Raw genomic sequence first — 27,948 nt, 5'->3', positions numbered from 1 at the left:
AGGGGAGTTTAAAGAAGTAGCTTTATCGATTATGTGGCAGAAAAGTCTTATGTTGTCTGCTCCGTGTCTTCCTTTGATAAATATGGTTTGGGAACGGTGAATGAGGGAAGGGAGGACTTCTCTTAGTCTAGGTGCCAGACTTTTTGGATAGATTTTACAGTTCACATTTAGATGAGATATGGGACTATAATTTTTTATTTCTAGGGGATCCTTATTTCTTTGTGTATGATGGTGATTATGGCTTCGGATGTGGAGCCTGTAATCAAACCTATCAAATAGGTAGAAGAGGATTGTCTACTTTTGACATGGTTTTAGTAAACTTTTATTGTTGTGGGAGCTGCCGAGCCCTCACATTATAGCAAACATTGAAAGAAAAAAAAAATGTTTTTGGTCTCAAATAGCTCATGTTGCTACATTAGTTCCTGGCACTAAACGAAATACTATGTATGCTGATATGCTTTTTGTGAATTAACAGAAGGTGGTCACTCACAGTGAAGCCAGTACATATATAAAGAGAAAGAGAGAGAGAGAGAGACATAATTTTAATAAAAACAAACGGTCTTGGGTAATTCAAGACCTAGTTTGGGGCCCAATTGTTAAAGAAAGTCACAAACGTGCACCCTTGGATTGGTGCAGATGTACAGCTTTCATAATTTAACAATAATTTGCAGGCATTGCCCAGAAAATTGCAGTCCTAGGAAATATTTGTTTACTGGATTTTTGCATGAGCAAATATACATGTGTATATTAACACTCATGCACAAATCCGTTGAACGTTTACAAGTTCACTTACCCTCCAACCACTTTTTTCCCCAACCATGAAAGTTGTTTTATTTCTACACTTTTCAGAAGTAAATCTTTAACCTTTCTCAGAATGGCAAAAGATTAGGAAAGACCAGGTGAAAACCGCTGAAACATGCAAGTTAGTAGGTTTGCACAGACTCCAAAGCACATTCCAACCCTGGAACTAATTCTTAACACTATCTCCAACCCCAGTATGTAGATCTGTGAAAAGGTGGCAGAACATGTGAATGCAAGAATTCACCCTACTGTAGTATGAGTCCTGATATAATCGGAGAGGCTATTACCAGAGCTCCTATATAATGAGATTGCTGCAATAAGTAATCGCCACACCACATGGCACCAAAGGGACGAGTGGATATTTTTTTTGACAGGATGAGTACATTTATGAAGCAACCTTGCCCCATGGACAAGTAGATATTTTATCTTCATTGGGTGCCCAACCTTACATTCAGACCCACGTATCTTCGCAGGTTTATACAAAACAACATAATCACAGTTATAGTAATTACTTCCAGACCAGTGTGTCGCAAGTAATTTGTCACTACACAAGCCATTTTATTTAGCCAGTTCCTTCTTTGAGTTGTTGTCAAGTCTGTGATAAAATGTGCTGTAAAGTCTGGCTTGGCCTGCTTGGGAAAAGCTCCTCACCTACTTACAAAGGAAGGGCAAAAAGAGGATTGACTTGTTAATCAAGGTCAGATTTCACTACTGGTGATTTATTAGAACTCATCCTTCAGTGGATCCTTTAATCTTTCCAATAATGTAGTTTAGCCAAGAAAAGTAAATTTTGTTGTGTGAGTAATCGGAAGCCATATTGGTTATGTAAGGTGTTTCTGGTGAGATATTATTATCAAACTTTGGATCAGAGATGAAATCACATTTTATGAGGTGGCTGGATCACAAAAGAGCTTATGGTTTGCACCACAAAAATAGTCCTGTTTCCCTGTGAAGTGCTAAGCTTTGTCATTCAAACCTGTTCCTTCCTAGGTGTTTTGACACATTACAACAAAACACTGACCTGTGTACCAGGACAATGAGAGAGAGTCTCTACTTTGTCCCTTCAATCACTGGGGCGCCCCTGCTCCTTCAAGAGACCAGACTATTACTAAACTGCTCTACCTTGTGCCTTGATGACCATCCCTGAAAACGGTTGCACTGGGTTATCAGAAAAGAGAACTGCACAAGAGGAACCATTGAGTGTAGAAACCACACATAAAGAACTTTAACATAGGAAGGTTATACTGGCACATTTATTAAGAGACTCCTGGTGCTGTGCTTTGGACCTCGTCATGTGGTGATCAGTGCTGGAGATATTATTGCTTAACAACTGATATATGCTACCTTGCATTCCAGGAAGAAATTCAAGCAAAAATACTTTGTAGTTTATTTTGCTCCATCTGAGTAACAGAAGCGATCCATCTCCCCAGAAATGGCACATTTTCCCCGATCCATTTTTCACATCCTTTTCTGTTCTAAAACACCTCCTTCACCTTTGCCAGTGCTCCCAGCAGAACTTATTTGACTTTGAGTTCCCACTCACGCAGTATAGTTGAACCTTAGTTATTTTGTGTGTGTGTGTGTGTGTGTGTGTGTTTTGTTAGGTTTTGGGCGGGCAGAAGCCATTAGAAAGGTACTCAAAGTATTCAGCTTAGACAGAGGTCTTCTACATGTGATCAATTTTCTACCAGTTGGCTAGCTAGCAACCTCTACAGCGACACTTTAACTGACAGTTAGAAGCTATTTCAAAAATATTTGTCATCATTTGTTTTGTTGTGTACTGAGATTATCCTTGCTCAGGAAGGTGTTGTTTATGGTTTATCAGATAACAGTCTCTGCTGCAACATGATTTGGAGCAAAATTAGTAGTTGTATAAGGGATAGTAGATTTTTGAGTCAAGCATATATTGCATTTATAATTAATTTGCAGATGAAGGGTAGATGGGTAGTGGTCCCCTGAGTCCAATTTGGTTTTCAGCGGTGGAATTTTCAAATCTGTTTTTAGAGTTTCTGAGATCATACCTTGACTTAGGGAGGCGTTGCTGATGGGTGAGTAGAGGTGAGAGAGCTTCTCAGTTGAGTGCTTCTAGGAGCCTAAAGAAAGTGGGTTGAACTTACCAGTAAGTGCTATAAAAACAAGAGTGTCTAACGTAAGTCACTTATGCTACGTTTTCAAATTCCAGTAGGGTACAACGTGGAGACAGTTCGCTTTTTACCTAGTTATTCTATAATTTACCAAAAAGTCAGGTATTGCCTTGTCTTGAGGGAGAACCATAGCTACTTAATTTCCATTGTTGAATTTGAAGTACACGTTTACTGCTCATTGTAATTAGAAGTGACTTTTAATTCCTTCAACCAAAACATGTTTAGTGCACAAATAATTATAACAGATTTGTGCATGAATTTCAAACTATTAAGCTAGTTGAGGCTCCCTGCAGTTTGACTACATTACAGACTGTACTTTTCAAACTACTAACCAATTTTGTCTTTTCCTCTGTGGAAGATGATCAATTCTCTGCCAATTTCCTCATTAAAAATGGTGCCCTCGTAAATGCGGCCATCACGGGGGATCAGGAGACTCCACTGCATCTTGTAGCATTAAAATGCCCCAAGAAATGCTCTGCTGATGTGATGTCAGAAATGTCCCAGATTGCCGAAGCGCTTTTACAAGCTGGAGCCAACCCAAACATGCAAGACAGCAAGGGAAGGTGAGTACAGTCAGTTGTGTTTGTGTTTATTCTAAATACTCTGTCATTTAATACACTACCATGTTGTGAGTTTCTTTAATTGTACCTTCACACCTGTACATACCTGCTCCTGTCAAACAAGCATTTGCATCCTATATTTTGAAAATCAATACCTCGTACGGTGAAAATTCTTCTGGGCTTGGTGAAACAAAAGGCTGGTATTACTAAGAAAGGCATTATGTACGTAATAGGGTGAAAGAAGGGAAACAAAGTGTCTTTAGTTGCGCAATTGTGTACAATGACATAAACCAGAAATGCAGCGCCAACTCGTGCTGATATGGGAATGATAATGTAATAGGGGCAAATGATCTAAGAATCTTTAAAAAAATTCCCTATTGAGAATGCAATTATCTTTAATCTTGGATTATTATACAGAGGCACTCCAAATTGCTGAATTCGCAGTTACCACAATCTACTGTTCACTGTTTATTCTTCCATCTTGTACATCAACAAAACTGCTGGCGTGTGTTTGGTCTTTCGGGATGACTAGAAAGTACTACATATGAATGCAGAAGAGTATTGGTTGATGCAAAGATGAAATTACAGGATGCTCACACTGTCAGAAAGTAGGCAACATATGATGATACACTTGGGTATGAACATGCAGGGGGTTAAAAAGCAATATGATTAATTGGCATTCCAACAGTAGTTAAAATGCATATGAACCTTCGTATTTCCTGAGTGGACAAAATAGGTGTTGACTGTTTTGAAATTGTGCAAAATGTAAGAATGAAGAAATATTTTTGAATACGGGGTTCAGATTGCAAATTAAGTAATGTGGCGTGCATCCTTATACGGATTCTAATTTGTGTTAAAGGGCTCACTTTTGTGAAACAAGATAGTGGTGAGACACTTGTAAATATCCCTGTAAAGAGAGGTGGAGAATTATACAGAAAAAGGTTTTCATTAAAGCATACTCAGGTTAGACCAAGGTTGCCCTCCTCTTTTTCTCTAGCAGACAGTCTGCATCGTTATAGTATTTTTTCAAACATTTTTCTAAATAATTGATTTAATATTAACAACATACATTTGAGATTGCTATAGAAGCTCTTTAATATCTTTTGTTCAGATTTTAAATTCACTTTTATCTGCTAGTCAGTAAGAAAGTTATGATGTAGTCTGAATGTTCTTCTCAATAACAGCCATCCCTAGGAACATCAAGAAAGGTAGTTCCTGTACTTCATCCTGTAGAAACACCTAACTAATACTTATTTAGATCCTAAATGATTCTGGAGTTGGGTTGCTTTTTACGAATTTTTCCCAGAAGAGTAAACTACAGGTTGTTTAAACAAAAACACACAAAAAAAACTTTTTAGTGTTGGCTTTTCATTATCATTCAAAATGTGACCAGTTGTGAGATGCTTCAAGCCACATTTGCCCCATGCCTATATCATTCAGTATCATTCATTCATTCTCTATAGTTGGTAACGTTGATTTTTGTTTTTGTTTTTATTTCCTTAAAGGACACCATTACATGCTGCAATAAGTTCTAAAAATGAACAGGTTTTTCAACAGCTGCTTCAGTGCAAACAGTGAGTATGAGAAGAATATTTAATGAATAAAATATGTTAAATATTGATGTACTTGGCTGCCTGGCAGTGCTTGAAATATCTTTAGCTTTAAACTGTGTCACAGTAGGGTAGGAGCTTGGAACTCTGTCCATAAATAAATGCTTTAGGTTTGTGTGAATGCGGACTGTTATGGAGGCACGCTGAAGGGTAGTCAGTACAAAACAGAACTGATCAAAATATAGAATATGTTCAACTTTTCCACTGAGGTGGGTTGTTCTTGCTCATGTGCACATCTGTCACAAATACTATTTTACTGAAGGACAACAATAAAAAATAAATTTAAAAAAAGTTATGTTTCTAACTGAAATGCACAAAAACACTGAAATTCACTAGTAGTCATTTTCAATGTACTCAGCCCACAATATATCTCATGCCACCTGCCATGGTGTTACATTTCTATGTGTTTTTATGCCATATCAATATTGGTGTCATTAGTATGGCAGGTGGTGCCAGTTAAGGCATGTGTTGAAGGCATTAATAACCATGACTGGCCAATTTCAGTGGTTTTACTTGTTTTTAGCCAAAATCATAGTTCACTTTTCAACTGTTTTTTTGTTTTTGTTTTTTTAAATAAATTGAATAGTTCATTTTTTATGTTGCATTTGATTTCCACCCCCTTGTGGGGGTTGATCACAGCCCTGTGCCCAACCTTTTGTGAGTGTGCACACCCTGCTGTTCAAAGCTGTAAGCCATGTAATACTGGAGCAGCCTTATGCGCCCAGTGAGTTGCTGTCACCCAAACACCACTGTGCACTGCTTCTGTAAATGCTTACACTTCAAAGACTACTGAACAGACTGTATTTCTTATCAGTCTTCAGAGCAATATGCATTTCAGCCTTTGCATCACTGTGCTGCCAGTTCAACATCATTGCTGAGGCCTTTAGGTACATGGATGTGCAACTAATTAATATATTTAGAGTGTAACCATCGCAGTTGACACGCCCTTTCTCCACCTCTTGCATTCTGTTCTCTTCTGTTGATGCCATAAAACTGCAAGAGTTCATTCTTACTGCTGTGTAATTCTCTGAGGTGGGTAGGTACAAGATATGTGATCTCTCAGTTTGTATGGCATATGTGTTCCACAGTTCTCTTTTAGACAGGTTGAGTTGTACTGCCTTTATGCTTTTTCTTTCATGGACACTTTCAAACATATACAGTAAAGGCTGATTTGCTAATGATATGTTTACTGATCTGTTTGAAGCCCTTGTTATATGTTATTTCATATTCTATCTTCAACATGTTCATGCAAGCCTTAAACTTTAAAAATCGTCCAGTTGTCTTCTTTTAGAACTTGTAAGCGACCTTGTCGCTGATGGTTTCTTAAGGATGGCAATTATCTGTAAGATGCTTGTCGATTCTCAATTAAGTAGTCTCAATTATTGTGTCACTTTAAGATATTCCAATTCTTTTTCAAGGCATTTTCTTATTCTTGTGGAGTACTGAAGGTAGCTACACACCAAAATGTGTTGCCTTGCTTTTTGGTAAGATTTTTCTGGTTATCAAAAAAGCAGTCCAGTTTGTATTACACCTTGTAATCTTTTCACAGAGTCTTCTAAGAATATTTGGAGGGAACCTCTTAGTCGGAAACGTGTTAGCATGCATTCTTTCTGTTACTGAACTTTCCAGTGGACTTCTGTGGTGCAACAGTTAGCCATTTTAGGTTTTTAGGATTTCCAGTATCAGCATGCAAAAAAACGTCCACTGTGGATTGTCTGAAGGGAAGTCTCAATAATCAACAGTTACATCCAGATATTCTACTCTGATGGTTCTCAAATGAACCCTTAATTGTAAATTCAGTGAATTCTCACTTAACATATTTGCAAATTTCTCTGCAGCTTCTGTCCAGATGAAGAATGTAGATTGGCTTTGCTCTGAGTGGCTATAACTAGTCCTTAACGTGAAATAAATGTTGGAACCAACAAAGGCCATAGCACCCAGTGAAGCTTTCACCTCCAAATACATACAAACGAAGGGGGATATAGACCTCAGTCACCTCAACTTTATGTACGCTAATGCACTATGCATATTGCTTAGGCACATGACATATTGTAGCACACTCTTCACACATCTTTGAGCCACAAAAAAGAAACACAGGAGTCCCTTAGAAGAAGAAATGTCTGAGGAACTCTGGGCTCATCCTGTACATAACAAAACACAGCAGCCACCAGTACAGCACCAGCTTCACCAGAGATATCATCCTCTCTACTCAATCATAATGAGACCTGTCCTCTGACCCACTATCCCCTCTCAGTACCCCAGGTCCATGTGAACAGTAGCAGGCTGTTTGGTACAAATATAATGTTGATGTCAAAGATGAAGAGCCACTAGAGCTCTAACTTGTTCCTCCACCTGATATCACTTAACCACACAACTCAGTTTTATAAGGGGCTGCAGAGCCTGAGCGTCTCTTTGTCAGTAGTTTACAAAGTAGACAATGTGCTTACTAAAACTCTCTAAAACAGAGAAACCGTTTTTGTTTTTTTATCCATGGTCGAGATCAGGCTCAAAAAGGAGAATTTCAAAGACCTAGTAAGAGTGATGATGCCTAGGGTGAAATAAAAATTCAACTATGCCTCTCCAGATCCTTGTTTTATACATGGGTCCATTCTACCAGATTTGCTGGTCATACACACAGCTAAACATAAATACTTTATGCATGGTGAAGACACTACGCCTTATGATAAGGAAAGCAAGAAAATTACATTGCTGATGTCTAAGCAGTGGTGTATTGCCAACTTGCTAGCCTTCTTGACATATTATGGTAGGCACTAATGGAAGAAAATGGAGGAACTGCTACAACATTTGCTTGAACCACACCTGAAAAGGGCACATGAACCTGCACAAGAGGCTCTAGTGCCAGTATTCAGTATGCCTTGAATGCTGTAGATACAGTTGCTGAGCCAGTTAACACCAGCATTTCTCTGCCATCCGGCCGGTCTGCGAATTTCCATGTTTTGAATGGAAGTCCTGCTGCATCTTATCCCCTTTGATGGGGAGCATTTATTTGGACCTTATTTTGATGGGTTGCTCTGGAAAATCAGAAAAAACACCAACATGGCAAAGGCCATGGGTGTCTTCAGGCAAAAACAACCGGTATGTCCGGCAGCAAAGAGCAACACATGCAGTCTTAGCCAACCATTCCAACCACAGCAGACCTTTCAAGCTGACAGTCAGAAGCAGTACTAGCAAAGCATGTACTCCAGTTGAATCTTTTGCTGTGAAGTCCAGAGGTGCCAAAGGACAGGAGGGGGAAATGACACCAAACAATGACTTAGAAATCATATTCCCCAGACCATAAAACACCTGATTCGGAAGACTGGGGTTATGCAATGTATTACTCTGGAAGAGCATCGCCTCACATCATTTGGTTCTCTCCACCTTACCCATGGTTTATTGCTTGGAGGTCCATGCAATTCCTCCAGTCATGTATGACTGTTGAAAGACGAGTTTACTCTAAAAATGAAGTTGAGTTTACTCTCTAGAGGAGCAATAAAGACAGCTACTCATCAGCAATTGAGTGAGAACTGTACTCCCTGTAGTTTCTGATACGCAATCAGGATAATAAATTTGCATCACGTACTCATCCTAAGGCTGTTTAATGATTATATCACAACCATCCACTTCAGAAACACCACGGTACTTAAGTTCAGTCAGTTGCTGCTGATGACGTAATGTTAACACTCAACCGCTTGGATACCAACTTCCACGTTGCAATGTATCCAGCTCATTGTCAGTGCTTAATGTTTGTGGTAAGGGCAACACATGACCAGTTCAGAATCTTGCCTTACAGGGTTACCACATCCGACAAGTGGTTTACTAAACATATAGCTGTAGTGGCTGCATTTTTGTCACACCCAGATTCATGTATATCCATACCCAGACGACTGACAGGAAAAGACAATGACAGATCCAAAGTGTCTCACCAGTACCTACCACTGAGTTTACTTTGTGGATCCAGTGGACTTAACCATCAGTGTGGGAAAATCACACTTGCCTTTTTAACAAACTCAAATGTTTTTAGGAGCCACACTCAATTCCATCATTGTCAAGTCCTACCCAAGACAGGAATGAGTGATGGCATTTCATTGTTTCCCCTTTACCAGACCTTTTGTTTTCTGTCAGCAACAGCAATAATGAACCTGTTAAAAATGACGGCTTGATGTGTCAATTTCTTTATTACTTGCCTACATATGCAGCTATTGCAAGAACGTCTAGCCAGGCAGTGTTGCGAGCAGCTGGGCTTTGTGGGAACTAATGTTGGTGGACCCTGGGGTCCGGGGGAACAAGTCAACCTTTCCTGAGCAGATCATTTCTCGACCCATGGCTGCAGGAGCCCATCAACTTGATACAATACTTACAGGGCACACTTTTGAATCCTCAATATTCAGGGGTCAGTGGTTTACTCAAGTGTATTTTCCTCATTAGAGTATTGGAATTGATGGTGATGGAGCTTGCTCTCTAAACATCTCAAGGCCAAGCTCCACAACAATGTGATTTATATTAGAGCAGATAATATGACAACGATGCACTACACCAACAAGGAGGTACAAACTCGCAACAGCTATTTAAGATGGCTCAAACAATTTGACATTGGGTGTTCACTCATTATATACACTTTGAAACCGAACACTTGGGGAGAGTGAACAGCAACTTTTCTGACCACCTAAGCAGACATCATCCAGAGGTTCAAGAATGGGATATTGACTCTCTTCAAGTTATCAGCCAGTACTGTTACCACTGGGGGACCCTAACACAAAATCTGTTAAGTCTCTTAAGAATGTGCAATGGATAAATTGGTGTTGGACGTTTACATACTCTTTTGCCCCGCTCCTAGTGATTCCTTGTGCAGTGTGCAAAATGTGACAAATGCCAGTGATGCTCATTCTCATTGTTCCCAAATGGGCCCGTTGACTCTCTTCTGTTGGATATATCCATCCACCCACCCAAATGAAAAGCTGCCATACAGCAAAAATCTATTCAGCAGCAAAGTCAACCGCTCCATACCAATCCCAAGTCCCTCAGTGTAGCGATTTCGCACCTGAGATAAAAAAAAGTGGGTATTTGCAAGTGCCTTAAAAATGCAGGTACATTTTTAAAAAGCAAGAAGGCTTAATTCTCAGGCATGTTGTGCAGCTATATGGAAATGTTTCTTGACCTATTGACCTACCCAGAACATTAATCCTTTAACAATAATTGTTTAACATACTGTCTGCTCTTACATTTACAAAAAGCAAGTTTAGCTTGCCTATGTGTGCGGACGCCCAGTTGATGGTAACGTTCTGATTGGAGACCATGCATCCATCTTTGTATTCCCCTCACACAAACGTTTATGAATGGGTTGTACAATGTAGTCCACAATAGGGATAGCTCTTTCAACTCTGCACTTTGCCTCTCTCAGTTTCTTTCTTCCTAGCTGGTGTACCTAGTCAAAATCACTCCTCTACAGAGGGTTAACAGCATGCAGACAGTTTCAATAAAGAAGCCAGTCCTACTGGTTCAGAAGGACACAGTGCCATGCACACCCTTGTTTTTTCCACAGGTGGTATTACATTTCTGTGGCAATCTGTTGAACTGCTGTCTTTTTTCTGAAAGCCAACTTTTTCCCAAAGAAGGTATTTACACACACTAGATTTCTAAAGCGATATTTTATGCTTTGTAGGTCACATTCGTGCCTCAGAAAAACAAATCAACTATACATTGCATTTACCGTGACACATCCTCGGAACCCTTTGTCCATATAAACCCTTCCATGGTGGATTGGTAAGTGTGTTCAGCTGTGTTGTGCTAAAGCCAAATGCACACTGCATTTTATTTTAGGAGCACTTTCCACTTATAAGAAAGGAGCCACCATGGTCTTCTTGGGTAATATCCCATTAGCATGCAGATACATGCAGTGTTGCTACCAGGTCTTCAATTCATACATTCGCCAACCTTTAACGTGTGGATATTGAAATCAGTCAAAAAGTGCAGGCGGGTTAAACTGTAATAAAAGTTTATTTCAGGTATCTTCCTCAGTGTGTACAGGCCATTGTTTGTGCAGCCTGGGTACCACTTTTCAGTCTATGCAAGACATTCTTGATTGAGTGTGGTGTTGCGGCATAGACTAACAAATACTGTGGTATTATCTGCATGTCCTCATAAATTTCATAGCAGTGTTGTCTTTAGGATTATCCAAATGGAAGTTACTCCTTGTGGATGTTTTTAGATCAATAGTATATTTTTTACTGTACATACATTAATGCATAGGTTTGTGTGATGGGAGGATGGTAGAATATATAGCTATCTTACTATTGGTGTCATTTAAGTGACATTTAATCTCAAGATGCTGAAAGCAGCCATAATTGGTTGTTACTTGCTTCCTACTTGACAGCTCAGAATCAAACACCACACCAGATTAATTTTCAATTCCCAGAAGTAATCTGCCTAGCCTGTTCTGTGTCAGTATATTCACCTGGATTTGTTATTGGGTGTACCTCATGGATTTGGTTCTTAACGTGGTATTTAAATCCATCTGCATCTATACCAGATTCTGTTTTCACCTCATTACCCTTCCAACTCCATCTCGATTCCACTAATCTGCCCAGCTGGGCCCAGTAACCAATAATACCTTTTTGAGAGAGGACTTGAAAAATTAGGTCAAGAAAGATGCTATTTCGAAAGGGACCACTTGCAAGAGGATGTTTTTTTTCTTTAGGATCGAAGTAAGGAAAGTTGTCTCCTGGAAAGGAGGTAGTGGCTGTGCATAGTAGACTTAAACAAAAGTAGTCTTTCCTTGCTAATAAATATGCCTAGTTCTGCCAAAAAAACTTTCTTTTGTGCTCTGTAATGTGAAATCTTTTTAAAGCATACCTGCATCAAGAATATTTGTTAGTGATTGCACCTGCCCACTGCTACCTAAGAGGGAGTGTGGTATTAATTGGAGAACAGCCAAGTCATGATCATATCTTGAAGCTAACATGGTTGACAGTTGAGGGCGTATGGCGTGGCAAACCTATTTCAGGTAGTAGGAACCAAGTCAGAAAAAGCTTGTACCTTGTCCTCATTCTTGTCTTTAAAGTGTCAGACTCTACAGAGAGACTGCTGTGAGTTGCAAAGAGAATAATTTGAACGGTGGCAAGAGATCTAGACCATCACAAAGTGCACAGTTGCGCCACAAAGCTCGTCCTTCAATAAGACACTGGCTGATACCCAATGTTCATAAAAATAGTGCCTCCAACTCAAACATATAGACCTGTGGTGACCCATCTATTTGGCATCATCTAGAGATGGGGAAAGCATGTTTGAGAAGACCGTAATAATGTGAATTATCATAATTTAGTATCCATCTGGCCTTGGCTGTTAGTGCTGATATTCTGTGGCGTGTAGTGGGACATTTATGGTGTAGTTTTGCCGATCAAAACAAGATGTAGATGCTCCTGCGTTTGAGGTGAAGATTACCATTTTTAAACTAACATTAATAACACTTTTAGCTGAGCTAATCTTTCGAAGGGTGGCTGACTACTCGGTCTTGTATTCTAACACGCTTTTCAGAGAATCAGCTGCTGAAACACACTGCTGTTAATGAATGAGGGGAGGATCTGAATGGAGTTAACATATGTATCAAAGTTAAAGCCACATGGTCAGATCAGGAGACTGTAATTATCAAAGAGGCTTAGTAAATGCAAAGAACTCTTTGAGAGAGTAAAAGACAGCCATAGATGCTCTGAGGTGAATGTATGCATAGGCATATAATACCTTCACTATCTTAAAAGCACCCAGTGGTGTTCAGAACTACCACCCTGACCATCTCTGTGCAGCAGCTGGGGCACTGTCCTACTTAGAAGCTGTCCAGCCAGTCATGTGACTCACAGTAAGCAGTGCCTGAATTCCTAGATCACTTGGATCCAGGTAGTGCATTGGATGTGGAAAGAATGCTGATCAGCGGGTCAGCATTTCTCTTTCAAAGGCAGCCCGAGCTGCTACTGACAGACAGCGATGCCCAAGGGTTAGTAGCACTGGAACCTCTGTGAGCATAAAGAACTCTAGAAAAAGCAGGTAAAATGGAACCAGTGTGGAGCTCTATTTAATATTTGCCAGTAATGCCAGTAGCAGGCAATTACTGTCCGGTATCACAGAGCTGTAGAATTTGTTTTGCACTCTGCTTTTGTTGTAGAAACTGGGCAGCTTTATTAGGGAAACTTATGAGGCATGTGTTGCTGTAGATGCACATGCTTAGCATAATCCTGACATCCAGTGTTAGACTTGGAAGTGTGCAGATTGTTTATCTTCTAATAAAGTATTTTGAGTCACGAGGTATAGCGATTCCTCCTCTTGCTGGTAATATGCATAGTCATTGACTCCATTGTCAGATTGCTTTCTTCCTCCATTGGATTCGGACGTGTGCTCCTCTGCTCCAGTTTGACACCGTCATTATTTGTCCTTTCCATACCTTACCGTCGGTATTGTTTTCAATCATAATTCTTCTCAGTCGCTCTCATGTGTGCATCAACGTCAACTTTGTCTGGGTGACTGGAATCGGCCGCGACCCCGGTGGGCACTCGCCCTTCAGCGTCGACTTTACTTTTCAAATTCCTTCCCCACCATGTCCACCTGGTGATGGAACGAATGCCCTTTTGCTTCTGCCCTCAGTGCCATGCCATGTATCCACGTACGATCCCCATTAGGTGTCTCTCTTCTCTCTCTCTTCTCTCTCTCTTCTCTCTCTCTTCTCTCTCTTATCTCTCTTTTCTCTCTCTCTCTCTCTCTCTCTCTCTCTCTCTCTCTCTCTCTCTCTCTCTCTCTCTCTCTCTCTCTCTCTCTTTTCTCTCCCCCTCTCTCTCTCCAATTCTTGTATATAAAACAATCCCACCAGTACGGGTTGGCAGGCAATATTCCTGTTTTCTAAGGCAGCGATACACTGCCATTCTTGTCCTTAGCTAAAGCAGAAAGTCCCATATCATATCACAGTGCCAGTGCTTTTATGATCTCCATAAACAATAATGGGCTTAGCAGCATTCAGAGGCTGATAATAGGGAGGACAGTAAGTAACAAAACCGAATCCTAACAGGGGCAGGTGCTAAAAACAAATTCACATCCCCTCCTGACATCAGTTGCCCCCACACCCTCAGATGCAGAGACTAACTGCAAATTGGCTTTGATCAGTGTCAAATCTCTATACTCCGAACCTCTTTAGGTTAGGTGGAAAACAGCCCAGTGAACTGAATGGGGAGGATCAGTGAGGAATCTGCAGTTAGATAGATTATCTACCAGAAAGAGTGTTACAAAGGTAAGTAACTTGATCTTCTGACTGATACTTCTAACTACAGATTCCTCATCTTTTAAATTAATACCAAAGCTGTACCTGTGAGTCTCTGAATTAACTCAAACCAAGAGGTTCTGCTGGACAAAGTGGGCAAAATGCCCATTCCGACAGACTTGACTGTCTCTGCTATGGTGGTTTGTGAGTGTATGAAGTGATGCCCATGTAGCAGCCTGACAAATACACAGCACAGGCACTTACGTATCCAAGCAGTGGCAGCAGCCTTTGCTCTGGTGAAATGAGCCCGCAAACTTTCTGTGGGCTCCTTTAGGCCAATTTTTTTCTGAGAAGTGCCTGAACTTCCTCCTTGAGCAACTGTTGATGTACTGATAAGAGTTTGTGTTTGTGAGGTGGAATGGTTGGAGATGTGGAAGTGAGCTCCAGACAATAACCATTTTGGATGATACTCAACACACACTGGTCAGAGGTGATGTTCAGCTAGGCGGGAAAGAAACCTTGTAGTTGACACCCGAGAGGTGTTGTGGACTTGGGAGAGAAGGCTGGCAAATCAGGAGTTGGTGGAAGTGGGAGAGGGTTTGGTGAAACCACCCTTGCCTTTACCCCTGCAATTATTGCCCGATAGGAGCCCCTGTAGTAACCCTTGGGCAACGTGGTGTGCAGCTCAGGACATTGGTAAAACGTGGAGGGATCTGTGGTGGTGGACTCTTGTTACTCCACGAAAGGGAGAGCGTGAAAGGGGGTGCATTGCGATGACGTTTGCAATGCTTCTGTAGTTTTGGACATCTCATTATCTTTTTTTCTTTTCACGAGTAGTGTGTCTACTTGAGTACCAAAAAGATGTTCAAGAGAAAGTGTGAGGATGTTTTGCTGCACCTCAGGTTTGAAGCCTGAAATCCTAAGCCAGGCATAACGTCTGAGGAGCATGCTTGAATCAATGCGTCCTGTTGCTGTGTCGACTGCATCAAGGGCACAGCAAATGGAGGTGTTCCCAATTAATTTACCCTCTGAGGCGATCTCATATGTCCTTTTTTTATGTTCCTCAGGGAGATGCTGGAGGAACTCCTCCCTCTCATCCCAGTGAGCTCTGTCATAGCAAGAGAGGAAGCCAAAGGAGTTGGCAAGTCTGCAATGGTTGGAAGACTCAGCAGTCACCCGAAAGAATGAATAGAACCCTCTGGGGAATATGTTGCTGGTGCAGGAGGTAAAGGTGGTGCAACAGGTGGGTGTGGTGGTATGGTATGCACGGAGCTAGTTGCCTTCTCAGTCTTCTTTCTGTGCTTTTGTGATATAGGTACGTCCAAATCATCCTCCAGACTAAGTTGTCTCTTTGCTAGTTCTGCACCATTATTGGGAGGTCTTGCCAGGAAACTACCAGTGTCCGGGTGAATGACTAGATGTCTTTGTCATAGGTCTGTTTCCTCCTGCATCCATTGAAGCACAGGTTCCACTATTCCGAATTCCACTATGTGCTTTGTGAAGGAATACAATTTCAGCTCTGATGCAAGCTTTGATGCCGAGGCTTTCAATGCCAAGCCTCTCTACTCTGAGGCTTTCGATGCAGAGGGTTCTTGGGTCCGTGGTAGATTTTGGCACGGAAGTGCAGGGTTGTTTCAGTGCCGACACCCTCGACATTGATGGTGTGGTTGTCTGTTTGAGAGAGTGTCTTCTGCTGTTTTTTCTGCACCGGGGCTGGGCGTTTTTGATACAGCTGCTCGGTGCAGACCATGGACCGAGGGCAGTGGTGGCCCAAGTGATGATTTTGGTTGGTCCAGACCCTTTTTAATGGGTTGCTGGTGTTTGGGCCGGGATGGAGGGGGCACTATATTCACAGGTTGTCCTAGTGTGAGGTCCTGCATTTCGAGGATTGAGTGTTGAGTATCCAGAGAGATAAACAAGTGGATGTGGTCTGTGATGACAAACCAATGGCATATCTTAAGGAGACCACTACTCACTTTATTTTGTGAAACACTTTTTCTAGTGAAGTGTATGTGTTAATAAAGCCCAGGTTGATCAATGATGGTTCCTCATGTGAAATTTGTTTAGGATCTTGAAATGTTTTCTCTGGGTACTTTATCCAGCAAACTTCATTGGCTTATTTCTTAGCTAACAAATCTGTCAGTGTAGGATATCTGTGGGAGAAGAAGGGGATAAAGCTTTGTCATAGTCCAAAGGATTATAGTTATTTCTTTTTTTAGGAGATTTCAACATTTGGCTGGCGTGGTTTGTTTGGATTTATATTCCACTCCTGACTACATTCGCAGAATGCAGTATTGAATTTCTGGCAAGGTTATACTTCATAAAGGTGATGGGAAGTTCTTCTGTTTATTGACTATACAGGCCTTGAAAGTTCTTCTCACTATAGCATGTCATATTTTATCAGTTCGAGCTATTTTTAGGACCTGCTCGACCCTTTTGGCGAGTTGATAAAGAACATGTGTTCTGTTCAGTCAGAAAGTGAAGGAGGTCTTTAAATTTTCTTCTTTACACATTTGCTCTGTGTTCAGAGACAGAGGTCAAACGTCAGTTTGTCTTACAATGAATTTTTCTTCTGACTGCAGAGTTCCAGGAATTATTACTGAGAATCAAATTCACAAGATAATTAGTAGCTTATTTTTTACACCAACATAAAATACTGTATTTCGATAGCCTAAAATACTCATTATCAGTGAGGCTGCAATACTTTATTATTCTTTATGGGTTTCTTGTCCTCCTTAATTTGAGTTACTTTGAATGCATTTGTGACTGCTAAATAACTACCAGTATAGTTTGTACATATGCACATCTAACAGCCTCTGTGTATATCTTAGTGGCGAGAGGAGCAGAAAAACAGAAGGCAGAACAAGAACATGGGTTGCCTGGTCTTTAGTTTTCCCCTTGTCAAAAGGCAGATGCTTCCTTCTTCATTGCATGTAGCTTCTTTACATACCAAACAGGACAACCAACTACATTTTATTATTTTCATTGAGTATTCTGAGGATACACCTTAGGATCATTGGAGCTTTAGAATCTCTGCACAACTTGTGATCTTTCCATAGCTCAATATGTCTTAAACAGTGCTCAGCTTGTTTTTTGTATGTATCTCATTTATTTCCCCATTTAGAGTAGGAATGAAATGAGTGATTAACTTCCTGCTACTCCCTACATTATTAATAATGCTCCTTAAGTAGTACATGGGAAATTCCTCTCTTTACTGGTGCTTGCTTACTATTTATCCATCGTATTAATCTGCAATGAAATGCAATGTTAGATACATATGCTCCTACCTCCTTCTCTGACATTGCAGAAAACCTGCTAATAAACTCAGTTGTCTTCCCACTAAGAATGGTCGGGATTCAGAAAAATAGCAACATATTGTAGTATTACACACTGAGATCCATTTAGCATTAGTCATTGGCTTTCCCCTGACTCAGGGGCCTGAGCCCCACAACTGCTGTATGTACTTAGCTAATGCTCAAAGCCCTGGCACTAACATGATCTACCACTCTAATGCTGACAGGCCCTAGACTCACACAGTGTATATCTGTCTAGTTTTCTCTGCATCTCAGCCTCACACAGTCGGTAACACTGGTGACAGGCCTCTTGCACTCGCATTATCTGTACCTCTCTAGTGCTCTCAGCCACTAGACTTCACTCTGTATTTCACCTGTTCTCCCAGCCCTTGGCACTCTCATGATCTGCACCTCTATAGTGCTGACAGCCCTAGGATAGCTCTCAAACAAAACGGGGCCACTGAAAATATTGTCAGTTCATACATTTTAACTCCCTTCGAATCAGAGTTGGAAATAATCTTAACTAATGACATAGAGGTAGGAAAAGTAAGTTGATCATGGTGCATCATACCTTTGCAGTATAAGTGTTTTATTTATTTTCTATGTTGCTTTCTAACATTCCTAGAGCTCAAGTTTACCCCAGCATTCTAGCGGGAATCTCTCCATAAATTTAAAATACGAATAACAATATGTAAGTTCGATGGCATGTGTGCCTTTGGATACACATGCTCTTTTTATCTTCTTCCACCCTAGTGCTTGCTTCAAATTGTTGGTCCGGGCACCAGCCACGCTTCCTTTGGGGTGTCTACGCCCGACTCAAACCTCTCTTCCACGCTGCACTGATGGGCATGCTGACCTGATAGAATGGACTCCAATTCATTTCTGCCCTAAGTGCTACACAAAATTTCCACACACAGACCACCATCTAGTGTGTAATCTGTGCCTCTCCCCTGATCATCAAGAGGCTACCTGTGATGCCTGCAGAACTTTTCGATTGAAAAAGACGTTTTGGGACCGAAGATCTTGCCAGTTGGAAATGGCGAACAGGACTCCAGACAACACTTTGGACATATTGGGCGAGGAACACGCACAGGAGGATGCTCTTTCCATCCAGGACTCTTCCGGCGTTCAGTCGTACATTGAAAGACATGATATTACCTCAGAGCAACCTGTGACTAAAGTGGCCCCTTCTGACCACCCCAAGATCCTTGAAAGGCCCCCCTTAAGGTCATCGGTCCGGCAGTGCCCTAGGCCATGGTCAGAACCGGAAGGATACTTCAGCTGCCCTGCCCCCGGACTCGGTAGCAAAAACGACGACTAAGACAAAACCATTGTCTTTGGCTTCAACTTCCTTCTCATCGGACTAAGAGATCAGCTCAGTCTCGATTCGAGCTTCGGCTCTAACCTTAACACCTTCAGTTTCCACTTTGGTGCCGAGCAAATTGCAGCACCCGGAATATTCGGTTCAGAAACACACTAAACCTAAATCATCAGAAAAGAAGGACTCAAGCCAGTCGTCTGCCACTCTTTCTTCAGTGGAGCCCATATGAGAGACTACCAACACTCGTCAGCGCCGACTCCAAATTCAGGAGGGTGCAAGACGTGTTATTGCATCTCCATCTGCACTTTTGAAAAGGAAACTTTCCTTCCAGGAAGCTTCAAACACTCCACCACCTCAGAAGGTGATGATCCTCCACCTCTTCTAACTCCTTCCCCCTTCCTTCTCCCGTCTCTCCTATTCCAGCAGATTATACTCCTTAGAACTCCCATTTATCACCTGAGGGGGTTTAGGTGGGCCATTCCATGACCCAGACCCTTAGGATACTTATGATCCTGACCCCATCACCTATAATGATCCAGATCTCCACCCAGCACACCCCTCCTCACCAGAGGACACCTCCTCATACCGGCAAACCGTGGCAGGCGCAGCTGCGTTTCATAATGTAGAACTACACAGGGACCCTATCGAACAGCACTTCCTTTTGATTACCCTTACTTTCACATATAGGGATATTCAGTTTCTACCAGTGCTCCCTGGCATGCTTCCTCAAGCTGACAGAATGTTTAAGGAGCCCATCCGCTTTAGAGTTATTGCTCTTAGAGTCAATAAAAAGTACAAATCTGCTCCTCCTGACCGAATATATATTAGGTCTTCGGTCCCTCCTGATTGGTAAGACAACACTGGGGTGGTGACATGGAGATAGGGTGCTCATCTACTGAGTATATTAAGTAGATATAAACATTGGATCCCAATATTTGCAGACGGTGCACATTCAAGGTACCTCCCCTATTATACCTTGGATGTAACAATCAAATGATTGTTAACTATATATGTGACAAACTATGCACACGTCTTCTTGTGTAACAGTTGATTCATATAAGACCCAGTCCCAATACAGTTCTCAAAAATCTAACAAATTAACAGAGAGGTGAGTAAGAGTGTCAGAGTGTTATCGATAATGTTATGACTTCAAAGAACTACACATTAATAAAACCCTCACTTTACTTTACTGACTATTCCGGTTTAGGATAAGTTGGAACTTGTCACCCATCACAATTAAACCGACTTTTCTCATGAACTGCATCATATAATCAAACACTGAATTAGATACAGACTAGATGACAAAATAACATATGAGGAGGCTTAATGGAGAGGTAAATAAGGAATACATTAACAGAAAAGAAGGGTGCACTGCATGGACTCTGCATGTAAATATATTCACTAAATGCCCATGGATGGGGTCATGGTTTCAATTGAGAATGTATGTACATGACACTGAGATGATATAATATAACAAACACACAAAATTGTAATAAATTGGGTTTATTTTTAATCCTAAATAACTGTATGGCAATATCCAAAATAACTATTGTAAATGACTGGTCTCCACCTAATGTATATGTAAATCACTATATTTACAATATAAAACCACACAGTGGCAATAATATTAAATTTAAAAAAAATTATAATTTTTTGCACATTATACTCAAAGAACATATGTCATATATTGTTTACTGCCTATATAAGCCCTGAGGAAGTCGTGGGGCGACACACCCCAGATGAATCACGTGTTGGCTTTGGCTGAATTGATGTATACGTAAAGGAATAAAGAAGATTTTTAAGAACTGTATTGGGACTGGATCTTATATGAATCAATTGATACACAAGAAGACGTGTGCATAGTTTGTCACATATCAGGTCCCTCCTGACTTAGTTGTCTCTATCACAGCAAGAAAGCGTGCCAACAGCCAGTATACTGGAGACTCTTCTCCTCCTGAGAAGGAGAGCAGGAAAATTGATACAGCGGGCAAAAGGGTTTCCTGCACAGGCAGCCAGTCATTGGCATAGAGCCAGTTCACTTTCCAGATACGACTGGACTCACTGGGACGAAATGGAGGAACTCCTCCAGTTCTTACCAGATGAGTATCGGAAAAGAGGACAGCAAATATTTGCAGAAATACAAACAATCTCAACTCAATTCGCTGCGGTCTAGACGCCTCTGACACAGCTGCACATGCATTAACACAAGTGTCCTAATCTGAAGGCACGCTTGGCTGGGCTGTTTGGGTTTAAAGCCTGAAGTTCAGCAAGCGGTTCCTTTTTGGGCCTCAAGTGGACGCTGCCCCTAAGAAGCTCAAAAAAAGACACAAACACAGCAAAAGCTATGGTGCCCTTCAGTCCCTCACATGGAGAGGAACGTTTTGTCATCCCGGTTTTAGAGGCTCCTTCACACCCACCTCATCTGAAGCGCCTACATCACACTCCAGGCACCCTCAAACTACCTAATCTAGTGGTTCCTACAGAGCTCTGCCTCCCGAGGCTCTTCCTCCACTGCAAAGCAGTGACTACCTCCATCTGCCCCCCTCACATTTAACACCAGTCAGGGGGAAGCTTCAACACTTTCACTCACAATGGGTCAATATCACTGCGGACCAGTGGGTCCTCTCCGTTATCCAACATGGTTATTGTCTGGAGCTCATCACCACTCCTACCAATATTCCCCCTCACACTCTCAGGCTATCTCAAACACCCCATCCTTCTCCAACAAGAGGTCCAATCCCTTCTTCTCAAATGGGACCATAGAGCCAATTCTGCTGCAACGCCAAGGGACAGGAGTATACCCCCCTATTATTCTTCAGTCCTGAAAAGGGCATCTCTCTCAGGCCATTTCTCGACCTCAGACCATTAAACAACTATATGCTGTCAGAACACTTTCACAGGGTTACCTTTCAGGACATTATTCAGTTTATACAACAAGTCAACTTTTTGACAGCTCTAGATCTAAAGGACACCTACTTTCATATTCCTATCTCCTCAGCAAACCGAAAATATCTAAAGTTCATAATTGCAGGCAAACATTAGCAGTTCACGGTCCTGCCTTTCGGGCCTCCACTGCTCCCAGGTTCTTCACAAAGTGTTTAGCAGTAGTTGCTGCACATCTCAGAAGACAAAACATCCATATGTTCCCCTATTTAGACGACTGGCTCATCAAAGCCAGTACCTTACAACATTGCCAACATCACACCCAGTTGACAGAGAATCTCTTTCGCACGCTGGGTTTCACTCTGAACTTCTAATATCCCAGTTTCAGCCTCTTCAGGTACATGCCTTATCTAGGGTCTAGCCTGAATACGGAGTTGGGTCTGACATACTCCAACCTGGCCTTTTTCCCTTGTCTTCAAGAGAAACATACTTACACAGTCAGGACCATTATGATACTGTTAGGGATGATGGCGTCTTGCATTGCCATCATTCCACATGCCAGACTACACATGCATCCCCTAGAAGTGTCTGTCTTGTCAGTGGTCTCAGTCACAAGGTCACCTGGAGGATCTAGTGTTGTTAGATAGCCGTACACACTTCTGTTTGCAATGGTGGAATACCACCAACATGTTAGACGGCGAACTTTTCTGGACCCTTTGCCTCAGGTTATTCTGACCACAGGTGCATCACTGACTGGCTGGGGTGCTCATCTTCACAACCTCACAGTACAGGGCCACTGGTATCCCAGTCGGCAATCCCTTCACATCAATTACCTTGAGCTACAGGCAGCATTTCTACCCATCTTACCCTTCCTTCATCACCTATCTCACAAGGTTGTCTTGGTCTGGACAGACAACATGACAATGGTGTAATATCACCAGAAGTGGTAGGGGTTTGGGTGGGGGGCATGATTGTCCCAAATGTCACAACTCTCTGAAAACAATGTGGAAGTGGGACATTCACCTGGTGGCGAAGTATTTCCCAGGGATGGATAACGTCTTCGCAGACCTGCTCAGTAGGATGCAGCAACAAGTCCACAAATGGGTCCTCCACCGACAAGTCCTTCAACCATACTTTGCCAAGTAGGGAACTCCTCAGATAGACCTTTTCGCCACAGCAGAAAACGCAAAATGCCCACGCTTGGCCTCCAGGTACCCACGCCCTCTATTCAAGGGCAGCGCTGTATGGATGAGATGGTCATGGATTTTTACTTATGCTTTTCCACCTCTCCCTTTCATTCCATTTCTGGTTCAGAGGATCAGGCAAAAGTCTCTCGCAGTGATCCCTGTAGCTCCCACTTGGGTGTGTCAACCATGGTTCAAAACACTTTGACGTATCAGTGGTCCCCACAGGAAGTTTCCCAACAGGCCGGACCTTCTCACTCAAACTCAAGCACAAATCAGACATCCAGACCCCAAGTCACTCAACCTTGCAAAATGGCTCCTGAGGTCATAGAGTTTGGCTACTTAAAATTGCCTGCGAAATGTGTGGACATTCTCAGGGAAGCATGTAGACTCACAACTAGAGCCTGGTATGCTGCAAAATAGAAAGGTTTTGTTAGCTACTGCCAACCCAAACATATTGTCCCCATGAAAGCTACTGTTCAAGAAATTGTTAATTTGCTCCATTTGCAAAAGGCAATCCTGGCATACCCTTCTATTTGCCCACATCGTGCAGTTATAGCTGCATAGCTACAAAACAGACAACACATTTCTTTGTTTAAAATCCCAGTATTTGAGGCTTTCATGGAAGGCCTTAAACTGGTTATTCCACCTAGAGTTCCTCCTTTACCATTGTGGAACCTAAACATTGTGCTCACCAGACTCATGGGTTTTGAACCATTTCCTTCATGTCCACTTCAGTACCTTTCTTGGAAGGTAGCTTTCTTAGTTGCTGTCCCATCATTCGGGTGTGTCAGTGAGCTCCAGGCATTAATCTTGGAAGAACCCTTCTTCAAGATTCATAGGGAAAAGGTAGTCCTTCGCACTAATCCTAAGTTCCTGGCTAAAGTGGGGTCTCAATTTTACATAAACTAGTCTATTGAACTACCTATCTTATTTCCGCAACCTGACTCTTTGGCAGAAAGAGCTCTCAAAACACTCTAGATGTTAAAAGAGCACTCATGTTTTACATTGATAGAACTAAAGAGTTTAGGAAAACTAAACAGCTCTTTGTAGCGTTTTCACTGCCTCACAAAGGCAGTCCTAGATGGATAGTTAAATGTATACAAACTTGTTAAGGTAAAGCAAAAGAACCGCTACCTGTTACCCCTAGAGCACATTCTACTTGGAGAAAAGGTGCTACAATTACCTTTCTTGGTAACATCCCAATAGCTAACATTTGTAAAGCAGCTACATGGTCCTCACCACACACATTAACAAAAAACTACTGTGTGGATTGCATTGTTTGCAGACAGTGAACATTGCGAGGCTGCTGGCCAGGGGGACCCCAGCCCTGGCCATGCCAAGTGCATGGGCAGTGCAGGGGCCCCCCTGCACCCGTTCCCCACTGCCATGAAATCGCTGGCAGAGAACGTGGTCATAATCCTCAGGGCAGCACTGCTTGCAGCTCATTCCTTGGCGGCTGGCTTAGAACGTGGTCATAATCCTCAGGGCAGCTCGTGCCTTGGCAGATTAGGACCGCAGCAACTGCAGATCCTGGCGGTGCTGGGGGTCCGATCATGGCACCACCCCCATTGTCATAATATGGCGCTCGGACCGCTGCAATGTCGGTCTGACCGCCACCGTGAGTCTGGAGGTCAAGTGACCGCAAGACTTGTGAAGAGGCCCTTGGTGTCTGAACTACTAAGCAGGAATACACTGCTGCATTTGTGGGGTAGGATATGAAGGAATAAATTAACAGGCTGGTGTCTTGAAGATTTTGTGATCGATTAGCAATGAAAATGATAACAGACTCCTGTGTGAACCATGTCAAATCAACTTGTAGGTAGCGGACTTTTTAGACATTTGGGCCGCTCGTGCACTGCTTAATAAATGCAACTTAGTCCTTTCAGTGGCTTATAAGCATGAGATACTGCTGAAAATGTCATCATGGTCAAATATTTTAAGCTAAACATCAACAGTTTATGTAAGCAATCTCTTGGATACATGTCATCCGGTTAAATTAGCAACATTCAGCAGCTATAGATTGAATCTGCTACCTTTTAAAGTAACTGTAGTGAGGAGCGTGACAAGACCATGACTTAATTTGCTTTTTTCTTATCCTTTATGTAGGCATTAGTGGAGTTAATGGTTATAGCCTGCACTTTGTAAACACATTAGCAGAGGCCTCAGGAGTAATTACTCTTCTGCAGAAGGGCCATTCTACAGCTAACTAGGTTTCCCTTGAAAAGAGTATGTGACTGGTTTGTTGTAGATTAAGAAGACTATGCAGCATGTAAAGAAACAACAGGTTAGTGCCAGGTCTTCACTCAGAGACTTAGGTCTAGCACTACCCTGTCTTTGGGAGTTCACATGTAAATCATAACCGAGAATAAAAGATAATCTGGAGACGTGGTAGACTACCATGACTATTTCAGCAGATTATCAGTTTTTCTGTTTTTTATACTCTATATTTGTGGTATTTTAAGCTTTTCCAACATAAAACATTGTCACATTCTTCCTGCTGCATATCAAGCTTGCATTTCTCGTATTCATGGCACCTTTGGGTTATCTGTAGTTGAGCTAGAAAAGTTAGCACAAGTCATAAGAAAATATCAACAGTTGTGTAATGGAATGAGATTGTCATAAAGTGTAATATGCATTACATTGTTTGAGGGGCCATAGACTTGAAATAACATTATGATCCCTTGTACAGTGATCCCTGTTTCTTTGATCGCAAGCAGGATGTTTTGTTGATGTTTGAAGTAAGAAAACGGATGAAGCCTGCATATATGATTTACCAATTCATAATTCATTTGTGTTAGACTAGATTTAGAACTGAAGGATCATGAAGGAAGCACGGCTCTGTGGCTTGCAGTTCAATATATCACAGTATCTTCTGACCAGTCTGTAAATCCCTTTGACGATGTCCCTGTAGTGAATGGAACCTCATTTGATGAGAATAGCTTTGCAGCAAGACTTATCAAACGGGGCAGCAACACAGATGCACCTGACACAGTAACAGGTAAACTTGAGGTTTGTATTCATGTTAAGGCACCTGATTTGCATGTGGTGATTACAACCAAAGGGTATACTTATGTTGTTTTGCCTTTTCCAAAGAACAAACACAAAAACATTTTTTTATATAGTTCTCTATAATCAGCTGGTTCTCATGATGTCTTTAAAAAATTGAATGAGTCCTCCTGCAATACCCATTCAACGACCACCATCTAGCGCAGGTCGGGCATTATCGATAGTTCAGGTATTATCATCTGCATGGTAGTTCTCTGTTTTCGGACTACCCACTATTGACCTTTTCTACTGCATCTCACAGATGAGCCTTGCTGACTGACCCTCATCTAGAGACTTGCTCATGATTTGTTACAAACTGTGCCACTGGCACTTGGTGCTTGGAAGGTTTCACCAATAGTTCTCGTAGTGTTGCTGGCAATAGCGCACTGACTTTGACCACCCTGTTTAATAAGGCACTATTTTATTTTCACCCTTTTAAGGTGGGATTCTTGTGTGAGTCCTGGGTTACCAAGAGACTGCAAGCTTGCACTTAAATGGCTTGCAAGCTCAAATGAACTGGTACAGTACTTTACATGGTAAAACTCTTTTGCTTCAATAGATATTCTGCTTTTTGTTTCATTATACATATATATTATATTTTAATTTCATACTGACATAAAACAACTTCTTCATGGAAATCTTCTTTGATAGTCAGGAAATATCCAAATATCTCTTCTTAGGTATGGCTTCTCAGGGCACATTTTATTTATACCGTTTTCAGTTTTTTAAAGTGAGTTCATAATGCACGCATGCTAACTGTGCAAATTCATAGTTTAACACTGTCAAATACTTTTTGGCTGAAAGCTCACTTTAATTTTGTTTAACAAATAGAAAGGAAAGCAGGACAATTGCTCAAGTTAACATTCTCCTTTTCAGGGGACAAGGGAACAGTAGGGACTCAAGAAGCTTTATTGTGTCAGAATGTACAGCAGTATTAGGTAAACAGTTAATTTTAGTCTTTGGGGCAGGGATTGTTAGACACAGATCTTGTTTATTTAGTCTTTTTCTGTCATGCAGAACCTTTTAGAAGCACATTTATTGGCTTTGTGCTATGTCATTGGATAGTGGTTACCTGTTTCACCCTGTTTTCCTGGAAGTAGGTACTTAATTTTTCTATTATGTTCCTCAAGTGTTCTTTTAGGCACTATGCTTTGATCAGTGTTCTTCCAGAGATGGTCAAAGTCTTGGACGAATTAATAAAGCGTTTGTATGGTTTTTCCATCATTCTCACACACAAATACCACAAAAAGTGTAACATACATCATGCCAAAAGAAGCCTCATAGGAGCGTGAAAAAAGCAGGCAAAGTATATCTGAGAGTTATTCTCTGCCTTCTTGGAAAACAGACTTGTACTTCAGTGTCCATCTCTGCCAAAGGACAATGGAAGGTGAGACTGCCAACTCAGAACTTTTTAGGACACACTCACTGGGTCCCTCAGAAAAGCTGCACCATCTTCACTATTCCTGTTCGAGTCCAAAAACTGACTAGCAGCCTCTTTCAAGTTGAGCCCGTGGGCATAATTTTGGTTTCCTTTGAAATCGAGGGATGTGACTTTGGGAGTTTTAGTGCCAAGACACAAAGCAGTCTCAACGTTGAGGCAACATTCAGTGTTAAGGTAAGCTACAGGTTTTGAAGAGTGTGAGATAAAAAAAAAAAAGAGAGAAAACAAATACGAGTTCTTCTTCTGAGTATAGAGGATTTTCCAAGAGGTCCCAAATGCCCAGCTTCTACACACTTACGGAGGATCAGCAGCATCCTCATGCACCTAAGCTGCTGTCACAATAATCTGCAGCAACTCCTCGACAACCATAATGGTACCCTGGAAAGAGACTATGCATGCAACCCAACCACTTGTTTTTAAAGTAC

The 27,948-nt window shown here is 41.6% G+C and overlaps 1 protein-coding gene across 3 annotated transcripts in view; it reads left to right on the top strand.

Annotated features, from left to right (window-relative positions):
- ANKFY1 (ankyrin repeat and FYVE domain containing 1) overlaps window positions 1-27,948 on the top strand; it is a 526,918-nt gene that overhangs the window by 166,387 nt on the left and 332,583 nt on the right. For all 3 annotated transcript variants that reach the window (XM_069226693.1, XM_069226694.1, XM_069226695.1), the window contains exons 8-10: window positions 3,304-3,508; window positions 5,011-5,079; window positions 25,836-26,035. In XM_069226693.1, coding sequence (XP_069082794.1) covers window positions 3,304-3,508; window positions 5,011-5,079; window positions 25,836-26,035 — 474 coding nt within the window. The remainder of the gene's footprint in view (window positions 1-3,303; window positions 3,509-5,010; window positions 5,080-25,835; window positions 26,036-27,948) is intronic.

The sequence above is a fragment of the Pleurodeles waltl genome, chromosome 3_2 (genome assembly GCF_031143425.1).
Source record: "Pleurodeles waltl isolate 20211129_DDA chromosome 3_2, aPleWal1.hap1.20221129, whole genome shotgun sequence".
Classification (NCBI taxonomy): Eukaryota; Metazoa; Chordata; class Amphibia; order Caudata; family Salamandridae; genus Pleurodeles; species Pleurodeles waltl.
This window is presented reverse-complemented; position numbering and strand designations above follow the sequence as displayed.